The sequence below is a fragment of the Ornithodoros turicata genome, chromosome 8 (genome assembly GCF_037126465.1).
Source record: "Ornithodoros turicata isolate Travis chromosome 8, ASM3712646v1, whole genome shotgun sequence".
NCBI lineage: Eukaryota > Metazoa > Arthropoda > Arachnida > Ixodida > Argasidae > Ornithodoros > Ornithodoros turicata.
This window is the reverse complement of record NC_088208.1, coordinates 1,233,854-1,251,697: the sequence shown is the minus strand read 5'-3', so window position 1 is coordinate 1,251,697 and position 17,844 is coordinate 1,233,854. Positions and strand designations below refer to the sequence as shown.

At 44.3% G+C, this 17,844-nt stretch overlaps 1 protein-coding gene across 1 annotated transcript in view; it reads left to right on the top strand.

Moving 5' to 3' along the window:
• Positions 1–17,844, top strand: part of LOC135366342 (uncharacterized) — a 315,008-nt gene that overhangs the window by 245,535 nt on the left and 51,629 nt on the right. The window contains exon 7 of the mRNA XM_064599010.1: positions 6,331–6,519. Within this exon, the coding sequence (XP_064455080.1) occupies positions 6,331–6,519 (189 nt within the window). The remainder of the gene's footprint in view (positions 1–6,330; positions 6,520–17,844) is intronic.

The following is a 17,844-nucleotide window of genomic DNA, read 5'->3' as shown; positions in this document are numbered from 1 at the left end:
GTGCTTTGTTAGCTTTACAAAACGTTCGTTAGATGGCGCAGATGTCACACTTGGAAGCGTATCAAAGCGTATGCGTTGTGGGTGTCGAGGCCCAATGAACTGAATTGAGGAACTAATGTTTTGGTTGTTGTTGAACTAGTTCGTTCAGTTCACCCGAATGACTAGTTCAGTTTGAAGGGTTCGTCCACGAACGACACATCACTAGTTAGAACAGAACTTCGACGCGTCGCAGCAAGTTGTTTTGTCTTCAGTAACCGTCGCAAGGATGGTGATGGCGTATCTCCTGTGCAGTATTTACGTGTGTTTCAGTGCGCTTTGTAAGACAATGCGATGACAATGGTTCCTGTGCAACACATTGTCGATTTCCCGGAAGAGTTTTGACGAAAAGAAGACGTAAACAGCGTAGAGGCAAGAACGCACTGTGAAACGCCAATCGGACTGCACGTCGCGAATGTTTGCAGGTATGAGTGAAGACCGTGATGTTTTGATTACTATTAATTAGATGTTTCATTTTAGAAACTTCGGAGGAACTTGAAGAGAAACAGGATAAGAAGATTCCGAACGTACGGTGAAGAGGAATGGGGTGTATGTCGCGACCTGCATGGAAAACAGGAGTGTCGTGTCATCTTCTCTAAGAAAATACAAGATGTGAGGTGGCCAACGAACGAAAGCTCCCTGTGGTCCGTGAGTGCATCGCACAGTCAGGCATATGCTTTGTCTAGACACAGTGAGTGATTAGACTTATACTACGTGGTATGTAAATGTAGAGATGTATTGATTATTTCTTTCTGCTCAGTGTATGCTTTTAGCAGAATAAACGGTAATTATTTGAGCAATATGTGCATTTCTACGCATTATTTTCGGTCATGCATTCAGTGGTCCCAGCTGCTAAGTGGCCGGATCCCGGACCACTTAGCCAGAGGGGACCACTGGATCAATTCCACTGGTTCCACTTCAAGTGGGACCATCGTGAAGCTGGTTCCACTTTCAACTGGTCCCAGTCACTAAGTGGTCCCACACTCAAAGTGGGACCTGTCCAATAAACCACTTTGAAGTGGTCCCACTCCAGATTTTTGCCTGGGAAGAAGGACTCGCGATTTTTGCGTTTGCAATCGGTGGTGTAGCCAGATTCCAGAATTGCAATAGACAGGTGTGTATCCATGTCGTGTCCGGGAAGGTTAAAATATATAGCAACGGGAGTGGGGTGATTATTGACAATGTCGGATTTATGACCGTAAAACCTCTGACGCATGGTATTGGATGTTTCACCAATGTACTGAACATTGCATTTCATGCATGTTATTAGATAACAAATGTTAAAGGAGTTACAGTGCAATGATTGTTTAATTTGAAAGATGTAGTTGTTTATGGTACTGGAGACCGAGGTGCGGGTAGAAATAAGATTACAAATTTGGCAGCGTATGCGTTCCAATACCGACGATTTGCACAGACGCGCTCACGAAATGTCTGCTGATTTCAGGAAGCGTAACTATCCCAGCAACCTAATTGAAAATGCTTTCACCAAATCATGCTCGCTGGACAGAGAGGCACTTCTTTCCAGCCAACCTAACGAGGAACACAGAAACATTACTTTCGTGACCACCTACAACAAAGCCCTTCGTAACACGAAAACTATTTTTCAGTGCCATCTTAACATTCTACACAGTGACGAAAAATTGAAAAAACTATTTCCTTCTGCCCCCATTGTCACATTCCGCAGGTCAAGGAATATCCGGAATATCCTTACTTCTTCGCGTTTGCGCCGTACTACAACACCTGGTTCGGGTCCCTGCAATGGCATACGCTGCCAAATTTGTAATCTTATTTCTACCTGCACTTCGGTCTCCAGTACCATAAACAACTACATCTTTCAAATTAAACAATCATTGCACTGTAACTCCTTTAACATTTGTTATCTAATAACATGTATGAAATGCAATGTTCAGTACATTGGTGAAACATCCAATACCATGCGTCAGAGGTTTTACGGTCATAAATCCGACATTGTCAATAATCACCCCACTCCCGTTGCTATACATTTTAACCTTCCCGGGCACGACATGGATACACACCTGTCTATTGCAATTCTGGAATCTGGCTACACCACCGATTGCAAGCGCAAAAATCGCGAGTCCTTCTTCATTTCTAAGTTTTCTTCTTTAAAACCACGGGGACTAAACGTTCATGGCGGTCCGCAAAGCGGTCATGGCGGTCAGCGAAGTTCGCAGCTTTTTCGCTGTACATTCGCTCCATGGAGGTTGGTCATTACCCTCTGTTTCTGTTTTTCATATATCTGTTGTCTTTAATACTAAATATTTCTCGTTTGAAATAAACGCGTTTCTGCCCCTCTCCTTCCTGGTGCCAAGCTCAGGCTGCTTCAGCTATGGAAGATACAGTGTATCCCATTTTGTCATGCACGATTACAAAGAGGAGATCTTATATCGAAACCCATAAGGGAAACTACGAAGCAAAGGCGACCACGCCCCGCGCACTAGTGTTCACGACTTGTTACGATATGGCGCCATCCACGAAGACGGTTTCCTGTGCAAGCAAAGCGGAGACACGTGCATTTGACAGCCACATCAGCGCGCGTGTGATGGAAGAACATCGCACAAGAATACAAACTTTGCCGCTAGGAGCGCTGCAATAGAAAGCGCATCTATGTAAACAATACATTGAGCCAGTCACCACCATACTCACCATGCTTCACTACCATACTTCAGTCACCACAGCAAAGAGAGAGAGGGAGAAAGAGCAGATTTTTTCCAGGCCTAGCGGGGATCCTGACCAGGGGCGGATTCAGACCATCGTTGCCTTTGTTGACGTTCTAGCTTTCGCGCTTTAGCTTCGCGTTTAGCTAACGCGGGAAAACTATTATTTGATTTTGCAGATTAGCGAAAAGGCTCTGTTATTCCCAACATATAACCAATATAGGGCATGGCCGTATGTCTAACATTCGTCTTGAGATAATTGGGCGAATGATGAGCATATATTGGCAGAACCTTAGTAACTAGCCTTAGCCTATACTGGCTCAATATGCGCAATAATGAGCCAATATCGGCTGAATTTTGGGAATGCTGGTCAAATATTACACCGGCACTCCCAACATGGTACCATGGATTTAAGATTGTTAGATGTAAGCGCGTTCACACCTTAGCTAAGTTTTGCATGAGAGGCATTCCGTGTTAATATACAGATAATAGGTAAACATGACGGCAAGAAGAAACGGTGTTCCTGGCAAAGAAATGGCTGACACCACTTACAACATCTAAAGGATTTCGTTGTATAAGCAAGCACTTGAGTTTTGAATCAGCAGTCGCTTGTTCATTTTACTTTTGTTTTAATATGTTTCCTTTTTGTGGCCTGCCATTGCAAATTTCTCGTAACCTTCATTATGGTATTCGGATGGAAGCCACTGTGGGAACTTGTCTTGATGATGGCTTTTCCTCGACACTGGTGGTGCTTGTTTGGTGTGGTGCTTGTTTCTGCGTCTTCCCTTTGCACTCGTGGAGGATACATGGCTGCATAAATTCCGTGATCGCTGATGTCACGAGTGTATCGTCACTTCCCGTAAGCGATGTGGGCCAGGCAACGTCATGAGAAGTCATCCTGCTTAATAGCTGAAGGCAGCTTCTTACTCCACGGGTTCCATTGTGAGACGACGCCGTGGCGTCATTGCAGGTTATTTTGCGTATTCTTCGAACACCGCAAGAACAGTAGTTACGAAGCCATATCTAAAATTTTGAGCTTTGTGTTCGTGCTAAACTCTTGAATTGAGGGTTTCAGAGAGACATACGTGTAAAAGGTACGCAGCTATTAGGTGAAAGTGTTTATGTTGCACACTACCATCCGTAGACTACATCGTATATGAAATGTGAAACAATGGCAAAGCATTTGCCTAGGTAGGACCCTACGATTTATTTCCAGCCACTGCTCCTGTAAGAAATCATTTAAAGAGGAACTGGTGGAAGGAAATACTTGGGTCCGACACTGCTTTCTTCGGCATGCAAAGCATGACGGTGCAGTACATCATCACGTCTCAGGTCTGACAAACCATGCACCGAAGAAGTCGTTTGCCAGAAGCTTAAATGGTCTGCCGGAAGGGCGACCGTGTTACACAAGTCTCTTTCCTGTCAAAAACAGGGTGAGGTAGAAATACTGAACCACGCCAAGTTTAACGGCTCCTGCGGCAGAGCTATATTTTGTCTTTCAACTTGGTTGACGTTATTAATCGAGTGTTTGTATATTGACCAATGTGACGAGCCCACTCAATATCCGTGGACTGAACGGTCATCATCAAGTCAGCGCTACAAGAAGATACCACTAGATTATGAGGATCAGCCCACGTTTCATAGCGAGAGTCAGGAAAGCGGTAACACAGGAAATTGTTACGACGCGAATCCTTCTCGAGATCCCGGAGAGTAATATTATTGACATTTTATAATAGTGCATTTGATAGATGTAACCTCAGAAGAAATTGCATCTTCATTTGCGATATCATTTTCAATCTCACACTATTTACTGCATACTTGCAGTTTACGAAGCTATAACAGCTCCTAGTTCCTTCAGTAAGCATTGCTTTCTGAGTAACGACATGTTCCCATTATTCTAGTATTTGTTGCGCCTGAGCTTAGCTCAGCATCTGCTGATCGTACTAATAGTAGGTCGATACAAGAGAAACTTTTGTATATAACAGCTAATAAATCCAGAGCAATTTGAACAACACACAATGAATACAACACTGGCGCAATGAGGCAGGGAACGGCAACAAAGAAAATGCGCCAGAGAACACTTACCCATAGTAAAGACTAACTGCATCAGGCAAAGCCCCAACTGACGTCACTCTTTTATGGCGAAGGCATTGTCCTTCGACTTAAAAGCACCCATCAGCTTTGGAATGTTTAAAATGTCTTGCGAGCAGGTGGCCGAGACATCTGCTTGACCCCTTGCACTAATACCCGCTTCCGTGTTTCCCTCCATGCCCTTTTAGGCAGACACCTGTGGTGCATTAGTTGACTTATGATTCGTTATGGTGATTTGATGTGCTTCCACTGATGACCCTTGACCCATGTATATATTGTAAATAAAGCAGGGAAGGGTGACGGTAATGGTAACGGAAACAGAAGCGGTATGTTACCGAAATTGGAGATGGTAACGATAACGAAAACGTAAACGCATACCACGGTCCTCCATTACCGCAAACAGAAACGGAAACGAATTTATCGTCCGGTATTGAATTCGGGTAATGCCTACTCCTGTTGTGCGATGACATTTGAGTGACTTTCCATTTTTTGCTTTTGTATTTTGATGATTCCACTCTCTGTAATTCTCTAAATACTACACGAAAGCATGAGAAGAAAGCGCAAATTGGATCTTGAGGGTGCATCCCTCACTTAGTACGCGCCAGTCCTCATAACTCCATGACATCAACACACGACTATACTCTACCAAAGCACGAGGATGCCAGCCTATGATATTAAGTTACTTATCTTGTACTTTTTTTTCTTTTCACTGTGGCCATGGCAGTATTATTTAGTATTCAGAGCGTCCGCTTATGAATGCGACATGGGATGAAAGTTGCGCCCGTCTTGAGTTTGCTGGACTCAGAGTCACTGAAAACTGAAAACATGTTCTTACACACATATCTTTTTATCTACAAGATGTGCGCATCCCAACGACGTAAAATTACTTGTGTAGTGTGTACGCGTGACACCGAAGCAGCACTTGGGCAAAACAGGGCGCTGATAGAGCCAGACGGGCTGCCCTCACGCAGCTCTGTAGCAACCGTTCCATTACCGGAAACAGTAACGGAAACGAAATTGAAAGGACGGTATCGGAAACTGGAAACGAAAATATAGCAGTACCGAAAACGGAAACGGTAACCAAAATACGTCCGTTAGCGTTCCCTGAAATAAAGCGTAGCGTCGTCAGACAGTGTAAGGAAGAAGAACACGTCTCTCTTTCGGCACATGTGCCGCCACGACGACACTCGGGTACGAGCTTCTCGAGGTTCCTGACACTTTCAAGTCATTTTGTGAACACTATTTACCAGGACGACACCAATACCGTTTAACGAAGGGCGCAGTCACAGATGGTCCCTAATGCCGAAAAACAGCATCGTTGTGGTTCCAGCAGGTTACGTATTAAGAGTGTAGCAATAGTTGCCATAAATAAAGTTATTTAGCGTTTCAATATGCAAAATCAGACAGACACGCATTCTTAAAGGTACGATGCAGAATATATTTATATGTTCCTCGCGTCCTGCACCCGCATGCCCCAAATAGTCATATTATCGAATCATCATAATCGATATGAAATTCCGCTCTGCAGGTTCGCACACTGGAGTTCATGAAGACGTTGCAGCTGCCCCACAACCTGCGAGTGCTTCTGTCTCTGTCAAGCGCAACGTACCATACTTATTACACACCCCCAATACGGAAGGCCGATATCAGTATCTTCACGAACCTGGAGTGCAACATAAGCTTGACATCGCCAGACGCTTCCATCTGGAATAAAAAGGTAGGTAATACAATCGGCAGCAGTAGTATATGATCAGCTCAAGAAGCCGGCAACTCACACAGTGACCTGGACGCCATTAATTAGCAATGGACCATTTCCGACAACGCGTATGCGCATGCCCAGCCCTTGAGTCCGCCATCTTCGAGCGGAAAATATCGCCATGGACCCACATGCGGGCGACTGTCATGTTCATTCTGGGGAGATAATTGGTTTCAAGGTTACGCGGACATTTGAGGTCTCGTAATGGGTACAATGCGCTTTCACTCTTTCCGCATTCTTCTTCCAATCTTGTCTTTCTACTTTCCCAGGCAACGTACGTGCCAGTTCGTAAAGCATCACCATTATTGGGTGGAAAGACATTCCGCCGCCAGGGGCGACGCGAATATGTCCATTAGAGTAATTTTGGGGCCTCCCACAATAATTAGGAACATTCAGTGAGTCATTACACTGGGGAGCATCTAAGACGTGTCCAGACCACTGTGTGAGTTGCCGGCTACTTGAGCTGATAACAAATAAAAAATAGGTAGAAAATAAAATGAAAAGATTAAAATAGAGTGGAGAGGAGGAGTTTAGTTGAAGATCAACGACGCCATCTTGAAGAAACCGGTCCGGAAAGGCCGCTGACCATTGTTGGGCGTCGGAGCACAGAGGCAGGTGACTCCCTAGTTGCAAAGCATCACACCAGGAGGTGCCGCCATCCTTGTGACCACAACTTCTGGACATCCTGTGACGTCAGCTGTGACATCATGGCATGTCTGGGCAGGTTAGGAGAGCTCTGGACATGCAAGGAGAAAAACACTCATAATACAAAGGCTGGGAAAGCAAGAGTAAATATGCTATCCATGAATAGCTAACAACAAAAAGAAATAGGCACAGAAGGAAAGCAGCCCACCACAACAGGTGTCACGGGGAGTGCAGAACGATGCGACTGCTCCATCCGACAGCCAGGCAGAGAACTGACTCATAATGGTTTTTCTCCGCTATATAGTCACGCATCTGCAACCTCCTAGCGGTTACTTTCTCAACTAATTTCATGAAAAAATTATTAAGAATCCCGCCAGCGCTACTCTCACTTCCAAGGCAGAGGACAGAAAATGACGAGGATGCCTGGGCAACAGCAACAAGCACCCGAGATGCACGGGCATGAAAATCATAAAAACTGGGACAAAGTTATCACGTGCAAAAGAATTAGTTACACAACAAATCAGCCCACCACAACGGCAGTCACAGGAGTGCAGAACGATACGTCCTTTCCATCCGGGAGCCAGGCACAGAACTGAATTGTAATGCTTCTTTCTCTTCTATAAAATCATACGTCTGTCCCTCTTGCGGTTACTTTCTGAGCTAATTTAATCGCAAAATCATTAAGAATCGTTCTGGCATTATCTCCATTTAAATCAAGGGTGCGGCAGCACTGGCATCATCGTCAAGACAAGAACGATCAACAGGGACCTTCAGTGTCTATAAAACAAAAAAAATAGAGTGTCAACAAAGGAAAGTATGCAGGTCAGGACATGTCAGGAGTGCTGTTAAAAGAGGAAAGATCGCATGAGCGCTGGGAAACAGAAAAGCAAACACTTGAACAGAGTGAAAAAGACACTCACCATCATCTTTCACATACACTGCATTCCTTCATTGTAAATCCGCTAGTCACAAAATCCACCACAATCGTCACACACCATTCACCAGTGATGAACCACACATCCACACCCCATCAGAGGCAAACGGAACCCCACCGAAGCTACGCTATGCCACTAACGGCCAATGCAATTGCTAGGAACAGAATTGCGGGTCCACACCCACCAGTGTCCAAGAGAGAAGTGAATCCTTGCGCCCTCTGCAGGCTTTGCTCATTGGTCGTGACGTCATCCTATATTGTCTGAGAGCTACACTGTTTTTTCCACTAATGTCCAACCCATCTCCTCTGGACAAGGTCCTCCTTCAACAATAGAGTCGCAGTATGACGTCATCAGCTAGGCATGCACCTGCGTGGCTCAAGGACGCGTACGCTCTTGACATGGGACCTGTTATTTACTGAATCACTATTCCACAACTATTTCCTTTATTCTACTCTAATGATTGCATAGGGAATAGAAAAAGTATTGCAGAGAAAAACGACACATGAGAGGTGATTGTAGGAGTTAAGCATTCCATTCCCAAAGTCTTACTAAATGAGACTCGCAAAAGAACAAAATATCCTAACACCATCAATGGCTCCACTTCCACTGATAGAACACTATTCAGCTTTTACCAGGAGGCTTTCTTCTGCGTAAAATTAGAGAAAATAAGAAGAGTGCAGCGAAAAATTACACGCACTTTTGCTCGCATAGCTATAAAATAAAATAACGAGGCACACTCTAATAAAATGAGAAAAAGGCACTCCCTTCTACTATCAGAAAATTATGGCATAATGCGATACACACAGCTGCATTGTCCCTGCGTAAAGAAAGCAGAAGACAAGGGTATACACAAACTACCTTACGCGATCAGGGAAAATCACTTCTACTCAGGCAGTATAGTACGATATATCCCGAATTTTTACGGGTAGAAATTGCAAGCCACTGCTGAGGAATTACATACACACACTCGCACACGCACACACACACAGGACAACACATACAACATACGAGTGGGAAAAGGCTTAACACGGAGCGCTCAGGAATAATTGCAATGTTACCGCACATCGCTACGAAGCTCAACGGCTAACACAAGACGACGATAACAAGATATTAGCGAAGGGTAAAAACTGCAGCAAGAAAGACACTACTGAACAAGTCTACACATGCGGCATCGCATACAAAATACTGCTCATCGGGGGAAAGGCCTAAGCCCGCAACAGAACATCACAGAGCGTACACAACTTCATTTTCTATTTCGCGTAACCTAAACGTGGTTTGCTATTTCCTGATCGGAAAACGACGTACAAATCTTCTTAGGCAGCAAAGAAATATAGCAATTTCTACTCCGTGCTCAGATACCAGCATTTCTGCAAAACTAAGCACTGCTTACTTCATCGACATATCGAGCACCCAACAAAATCAAATGAAGAACCCCACTCCCACTGATAGAACAGTATTCAGCTTCTACCAGGATGCTTTCTTCTGCATAAAAGTAGAGAAAATAAGAAAAGAGCCGCGAAAAATTACACACACTTTTGCTCGCATAGCCATAAGAGAAAAAAATAACATAACGAGGCACACGCTAATAAACTGTGACAAGGACACTCATTTCTGGTATCAGATAATTATTGCATAATGCTAAATACACCATTGCATTTTCCCTGAGTGAAGGAAGCACAGAAAAAGGACAAACAATTTATCCTAAGCGAGCAGGGAAAGCCACTTCTTCGCGGACAGCTTAATACCATAAAGTCTGAATTTTTGCAAAGAAAACGAAGCTTGAACAGTGCTACGAACAGGCACATACTAACAAACACACAAACACTCCTATTCATTTCTAGTGATAGAATTGGAGCTAAAGGCATGAACCACACTACAAGAACAAAGCACACTGCTTCAGGAAAGCATATCAAATGCACAGCAACAAGACCGGCGTCGGGCACTCATAAAATAGCCTGCCAAAACCAAGGACATCACGAGGTTCGCGAGGCAATTCCATTAAAACGCTCGGCCTATCCTACAGATAACAATGCAAACGCGATTACCCTTATTTTTTATATTTTTTTTCAATATATCACGCAATAGTGCAAAAATTTATCGTTCGTGCAACCCGGAAAGGCACACACAAAGCATTTACTTCTCAAGTGGGGTCCCAGCTTCAGAAAAGCGCGCGCGCGCGCAGAAACACACACACTCACTCTTGTGGTAGCCACATCGAGTGTAAACCCAAATTCAATTTACAAACACATAAATCCATATTATTCCTCAGGCCAATAAGTATCCTACCATCGTCAAAACGCGGTACAGACATATACGTATACAAATGCGAAACAATAGGTCTTCGTTCCGGATGTAATAGGATATCGCCAGTGGACCGTCGCGAACCAAAAAAGAAAAGAATGCATGTTCGCTATACATCCAAGGGAAAATGCGTGCGTTTGCGCAGCAATTATGATACAGAAGGGAATTCACTTCTTTTTTGGTTTTATTTCCTTGAACCCATCTATTTTGCAAGAATACTATAGAGTGGAACGGGTAAATCTGAACATAATTCGCTGCACACTGTAGCTCTCATCATTTTTAAACCACACCACTTAACATGTATTCATAGGCCTTCACTAAATAGGTGAGCCGCTAATAACTTAAAATAAAATAAAATAAAATAATCATTCCTACATCGCTGACTGCAAGTTTGGGTACCCAACAGAGCAGCACTCCTTAGTGCTCCTTAACACTCCTTAGCTGACCTTACACACCCGAAGCCTTTTTGAATACATTCTGCTGTCGCTGGAATAAAAGATTTATCGAGAGGGTACTACAATGTCAGCTCTGCTGCTGTTTAAGTGATAAAACAGTGAGCTCGCTCGGGGAATCGGTAACGGATCGCGCGCGTCGCGTGTCCAAACCGCGAGAACGGGCCCGCGCACGGCTCGCGTGGGGCGCGGTTCGAGCGCACTGTATTATCACTTAAACAGCAGCAGAGCTGACATTGTAGTACCCTCGCGATAAATCTTTTATTCCAGCAACAGGAAAATGTATTCAAAAAGGCTTCGGGTGTGTAAGGTCAGCCTAAGGCGTGTGGATGGGAGCGCACTGCTCTGTTCGGTACCCAAACTTGCAGTCAGCGATGTTGGAATGATTATTTGATTTGATTTTATTTCGAGTTATTAGCGGCTCATCTATTTAGTGAAGGCCTATGAACACATGTTAAGTGGTTTGGTTTAAAAATGATGACAGCTACAGTGTGTACTGAATGATGCTCACATTTACCCATTCCACTCTATAGTATTCTTGCAAAATAAATGGGTGCAAGGAAATAAAAGCTAAAAGAAGTGAATTCCATTGTGTATCATAATTGCCGCGCAAAAGCGTGCACCATTTTCCTTTGGACGTATAGCGAACACGCATTCTTTTCTTTTTTGGTTCGCGACGGTCCACTGGCGATATCCTGTTACATGCGGAACGAAGACCTAGCAATTAGGGAGTTATGGTTCCCACTACAATAACACCGCTCGATACGATCTCGGAAAAACAGATACGACTCACGAGTCGGTGCGAATGATTCGTAAAGCGCTTGTCCGCAGTTTTAGTTTGCAGACGAAGAGTCACCGAGAACGACCCACAGATACGGAAAATCAAGCGGGACGCCATCTGTTCGCAAAAATCTTAACTTCATTTACTGGAATCCAGTTGCATTATGCGCATGAAACGCGTGTTACAAGCATTTGGATCAATAGTTGTGGAAGATGTAATGTCGCTAAATGCTTCTGTGCGCATTTATGCGCCAGCAACAGCTTTTTGTCAGAAATAGTCTGCGAAACCATGCACATCCTCACTTAGGCTTACGCGTCCAGACGTGGGAAGTACACACACTACGCCTCGTCGAGAGTCCACTATCCTTCCTTCAGGACGTCCGCTACTGTACCCGTGGTTGTCGCCCACCCATGATTTCAGGAAGTTGCAGACCAAAATTGTTCACAGTGCACGCCAAAAGTGAACGATATTTTTTCTGTTGTTGTCAGCCATCTTGTTTGTAAGTGAGCGCTCTGCGCATGCTCCAGCTCAGAGGGAGCACGAAAGCTCGCACGAAAGAAGTCCGATAAATTCGGAATGAGTGGGATTTCGATATTTTATGTAGGCCGATAGAGATCTCCGACTCAGTATACGCATGCATATTTTGCAGAAAGCTGAGTCGGAAAGTTATCGGAGGAGCAGAAGTGGCCAACTAAAACTCCCTATTGTTTCGCATTCGTATACGTGTATGTCTGTACCGCGTTTTGACGATGGTAGGATAATTATTGAACTGAGGAATAATATGGATTTATGCGGCTGTGAATTGACTTTGGGTTTACACTCGATGTGGCTACCAAAAATGTGAGTGTGCTTGTGCGTGTGTATGTTTGTGCGCGCGCGCGCGCGCGCTTTTCTGAAGCTGAAGCTGGGAGTATATGCTTTGTGTGTGCCTTTTCAGGTGGCACGAACGATAAATTCATGCACTATTGCATAAAATATTGGATAAAAAATATAAAGACGTATGGGTAATTGCGTTTGCATTACTATATGTAGGATAGGCCGAGAGTTTTTAATGAATTGCCTCGCGAACCTGGTGATGTCTTTGTTTTGGGCATGCTAGTTTGTGAGTGCCCGACGCCTGTCCTGTCGCTGTGCATTTAATATGCTTTCCTGAAGCAGTGTGTTTTGTTCTTGTAGTTTGGTTCACACCTTTAGCTCCAATTCTATCAGTAGAAATGAATAGGAGTGTTTGTTTGTTTGTTAGTATGTGTCTGTCACGTTCGTAGCGCTATTCAAGCTTCGTTTTCTTTGCAAAAATTCAGACTATGGTATTAAGCTGTCCGAGAAGAAGTAACTTTCCCTGCTCGCTTAAAATCAATTGTGTGTCCTTTTTCTGTGCTTTCTTCCCGCAGGGACAATGCAATTGTGTATTTAGCATTATGCAATAGTTATCTGATAGCGGAAATGGGTGCCTTTTTCTTATTTTATTAGCGTGTGCCTCGTTTATTTATTTATATTTTTATATCTATGCGAGCAAAAGTGCGTGTGATTTTTCCTGCTCTTTCTTATTTTCTCTACTTTTATGCAGAAGAAAGCCTCCTGGTAAAAGCTGAATAGTAATCTGTTAGTGGAAGTGGGGAAGTTTTTTTGATTTTGTTGGGTGCTCGATATCTTGAAGAAGACAGCTGTTATAGGTATTTGTGCAGAAATGCTTGCATCTGAGCGCAGGCCACCCTCAGTGTAAATTAATTATTTTGGATGTGAGTCTGCTTCACTGCATGCCAAGGCTGAAATGGGAAGAGGAAAAATTGGAGCGCTTGATTAATAGTGATCCAAGTAACCAGGCAATTACAGTTTCCATAGAAAGTAGAATTTTAATGCTCCTAAATTATAGTTGAGCGTAGTTTTTGTGATAGTCTTTCTAAACTGCAATGCAATAATCATTAATATAGTAGGAATGCAGTCATGTTCCAGTCTAGTCCTTCGTCGAGTGCGAACGGAACTTTGCCCCCAGGCTTTAGCGCCTCTTTGCTCGCAGGTGTAGCCTCAGACAACGAATGTATGAGCATAGAAAAGGTTGAGCGCCATGTATTACATAAGCCTGGTGATGATGTTGAGAGTTCTCGCTTATTATTTCAAAGAGCAGTGGTAGTTTACTGCTGTTGTGATTCTAATGACCATGATGAGCCTTTGGGTTGAAAATCGCTAATATGCACAGTGCTTTTTTGTGGAATTTTAATGTAAGAATGAAGATCATTAAGAGTAGGACAAAGGAAATAATCTTGAGATTCAATAAATAATAGGAGTGTTTGTCTTTGCCGCTTTCTTCAGACAGGATGTAATGACGTCACGCAGTCTTTCAGTTGTCTGTAGCAATGCATTGACCGTTACCGGAAAAAAGAGTAGCAATAGAAAAATGGGGGATGGTCGATGGTGTGAATTTTCCTGGATATATTTACGATGAGCACTGGTTTTGAGTAAGAGGAGTGCGCGCGTGTGTGTGTGTGTGTGTGTGTTTAGAAATAGTTCGATGCTGGTTTTCTGCTTTGTTCAAGTGTTTCTCTTCACTTTTTTTCCCCATTGTTGTCTGGTAAACATGCGCTGACATGCCCAGAGCTGTTCTGTCATGCTTTCCTTCTGCATGTAGTTCTGATTTTTTTTTTGACAAGGAACATTCTTGTCATGACGATAGTGCTGCCTTGAATGGGAGTAGAACTAGAACGATTCTTAATAATTTTGCGATTCATTTAGTTTAGAGAGTAACCGCAAGAGGCACAGGTGTGTGGCTTTATTCAGGAGGAACAAAGCGTCATTATTCAGTTATCTGCCTGGCTCTCGGATGGGACGTACATGTCTCGATTAGCTTGTTGTATGGAGCCATTGGTGGTGTTAGGATATTTTGTTCTTTTGCGAGTCTCAGTTAGTAAGACTTCGGGAATGAAAGGCTTAACCTGCTTGCTCCTACAGTCACCTCTCATGTGTAGCGTTATTCTGCAATACTTTTTCTATTTCCTATGCAAGCATTATAGTAGAATAAAGGAAATAATTGTGGGATAGTGATTCAATAAATAACAGGTCCCCTGCCCTTGAGCCACGCAGGTTTATGCCTAGGTGATGGCGTCATGCCGCGACTCTTGTTTCAGGTGGACATTGTCCAGAGGAGATGGGTTGGACATTAGTGGAAAAATAGTGTAGCTCTGAGACAATAGGATGACGTCACGACCAATGAGCAAAGCCTGGAGAGGGCGCAAGGATACACTTCTCTCTTGGACACTGACGGGTGTGGACGCGTTCATTATGTTCCTAGTGTTGGCCGTTAGTGGAAGAGCATAGCTTCGGTGGGGTCCCGTTTGCCTCTGATGGGTTGCGGATGTGTGGTTCATCACTGGTGAATGGTGTGTGACGATTGTGGTGGATTTTGTGATTTACAATGAAGGAATGCAGTGTATGTGAAAAATGATGGTGGATGTCTTTTTCACTCTGTTCAAGTGTTTGCTTTTCTCTGTTGCCCAGCGCTCGTGCGATGTTTCCGCGTTTAACAGCACGCCTGACATGTCCTGACCTGCATGCTTTCTTTTGTTGACGCTCTGTATTTTTTTCTTTTATGGACACGGAAGGTTCGTATTGAACGTTCTTGTCTTGACGATGACGCTAGTGCTGCTGCACCCTTGATTTAAATGGGAATAATGCCAGAAGGATTCTTAATAATTTTGTGATTAAATTAGTTCAGAAAGTAACCGCAAGAGGGACAGACACATGATTTTATAGAGGAGAAAAAAGTATTACAATTCAGTTCTGTGCCTGGCTCCCGGATGGAAAGGAAGGACGTATCGTTCTGTGCTCCTGTGACTGCCGTTGCTGTGGGTTGATTTGTTGTGTAACTAATTCTTTCGCACGTGATAACTTTGTCCCCCTTTTTATGATTTTCATGCCCGTGCATGTCGGGTGCTGGTTGCTGTTGTCCAGGCATCCTCGTCATTTTCTATCTTCTTCTGCCTTGGAAACGAGAGGAGCGCTGGCGTGATTCTAAATAATTTTGTCATGAAATTAGTTGAGAGAGTAACCGCTAGAGGGTTGCAGATGCGCGACTGTATAGAGGTGAAAAAACCATTACGAGTCAGTTCTCTGCCTGGCTGTCGGATGGAGCATTCGCATCGTTCTGCGCTCCCCGTGACTGCTGTTGTGGTGGGCTGCTTTCCTTCTGTGGCTGATTTTTTTTGTTGTTTACTATTGATGGGTAGCATATTTACTCTTGCTTTCCCAACCTCTGTATTATGAGTGTTTTTCTCCTTGCATGTCCAGAGCTGTCCTGACCTGCCCAGACATGCCATGATGACGTCACAGCTAACGTCACAGGATGTCCAGAACTTGTGGTCAGAAGGATGGTGGCACCTCCATGTGTGATGCTTTGGAACTAGGGTGTTACCTGCGTCTGTGCTCCGACGCCCAGCGGTCAGCGGCCGTTCCGGACCGGTTTCTTCAAAATGACGTCGTTGATCTTCAACTAAACTCCTTCTCTCCGCTCTATTTCAATCTTTTATTTTATTTTATACCTGTTTTTATTTTTTGTCAGATCAAGTAGCCGGCAACTCACACAGTGGTCTGGACACATCTTAGATGCTCCCCAATTAGTGTAATGACTCACTAAATGATCCTAATTATTGTGGGGGCCTTCCTCAAGCCTAGTGAAGCAAGTGTCGCCTAAGATGGTCCGGTTTAGGCTGATATAGACCTACCACAAAGTGCACGCCACGTCGTGCGATGAGTATAGGTGGGCATTTTGGTGAAACCTCACTCGCCCTCACCCTAACCGCCCTCACGAGCACATGCGCTCACTCGCCCTCACCCTCACCGCCCTCACGAGCACAGGCCCTCACTCGCCCTCACCCTCACGGCCCTCATGGGCACATGCCCTCACTCGCCCTCACCCTCACGGCCCTGACGGGCACATGCCCTCACCCTCACGGCACTCACAAACGAAACCCTCACCCATGAGGGTCTTACCCTCATAAGGTCTCCTGTGAGTATACTCATGAGGCTGTGCCCCTCATGAGACCTCCTGTGAGTGCACTCATGAAGTCTGAAGGGCGCCAGGTCTGTGTGAGTGAAGTCACTGGAGAGGCCTGAGGGGTGTGAGGTCAGTATGAGTGCATTCAGAAATGAGGTCAAATGACGCTTACGAGACGCGGGCAAATTATGAAGGCACTAGTGATATGGTTCCAGCGATCCAGCTAAAGGCTGAAGTTCCCGTTTTTAGCAATTTCGTCTACGTCGCGCTGGGAATACAACAAAGCCTCCTGAGCTGACTGATTACTTTATGATATGGTTCCAGCGACCCAACTACCGGCAGGGTGCGCTTTAAAGGGCTCGTGTGCACGTTTTTAGCAATTTCGTCTATTTTGCGCTGGGAACACAGCAAAGCCTCCTGAGCTGACTGATTACTTCGTGATATGGTTCCAGCGACCCAACTACCGGCAGGGTGCACTTTGAAGGGCTCGTGTGCACGTTTTTAGCAATTTCGTCTATGTCGCGCTGGGAACACAGCCAAGTGTCCTGGGCTCCCTACTAAAAAATCCTATATGTAAATCTTCATATGATGTTATTGGATATAGGACCTATACGTGGTGTAGGTACCACAGGAGTTATAGGTTTTATAGGAGCAATATAGGTATTATAGGAGATGTAGGACCTGCGTCTCCTATATGATCTGTACACTGCGTGTATGGGGACACGGAATTAAATTTGGCTGTGGCGATACATGCATACACATGTAATGAACAAAAATAATAAAAGAGTAGTATAATAAAATACCGTCTACTCCCCTGCAAATTATTTATTAATACCATTCACTTTTTTTTTTACATTCAAGGACAGAGCTGTAAAGGCTTGCAGTGCCGTGGAGCAGATGACGGAGTTGCATGGGTGAGGCGTATGCCTCATCTGTTTCACAGTAAAACACAAATCAGTGAAGAGCTCTGCAACGTACTTCGACGCGACTTACTTTTTGTCCTTCAACATTTCCATGACGTATCTGTTAATTTTCCCACGTCGTGTATGTGCTGGCTCAGCTGCGCTCTTCACGGAAATCGATCCGTGAAAAGCATCTGAAATTCACAAATTCGTCATAAGTAACAGGGCCACTGGAGCGTCACATGTGACATCTTCACCCTGATAAGCGTCGGAGGTTTACCAA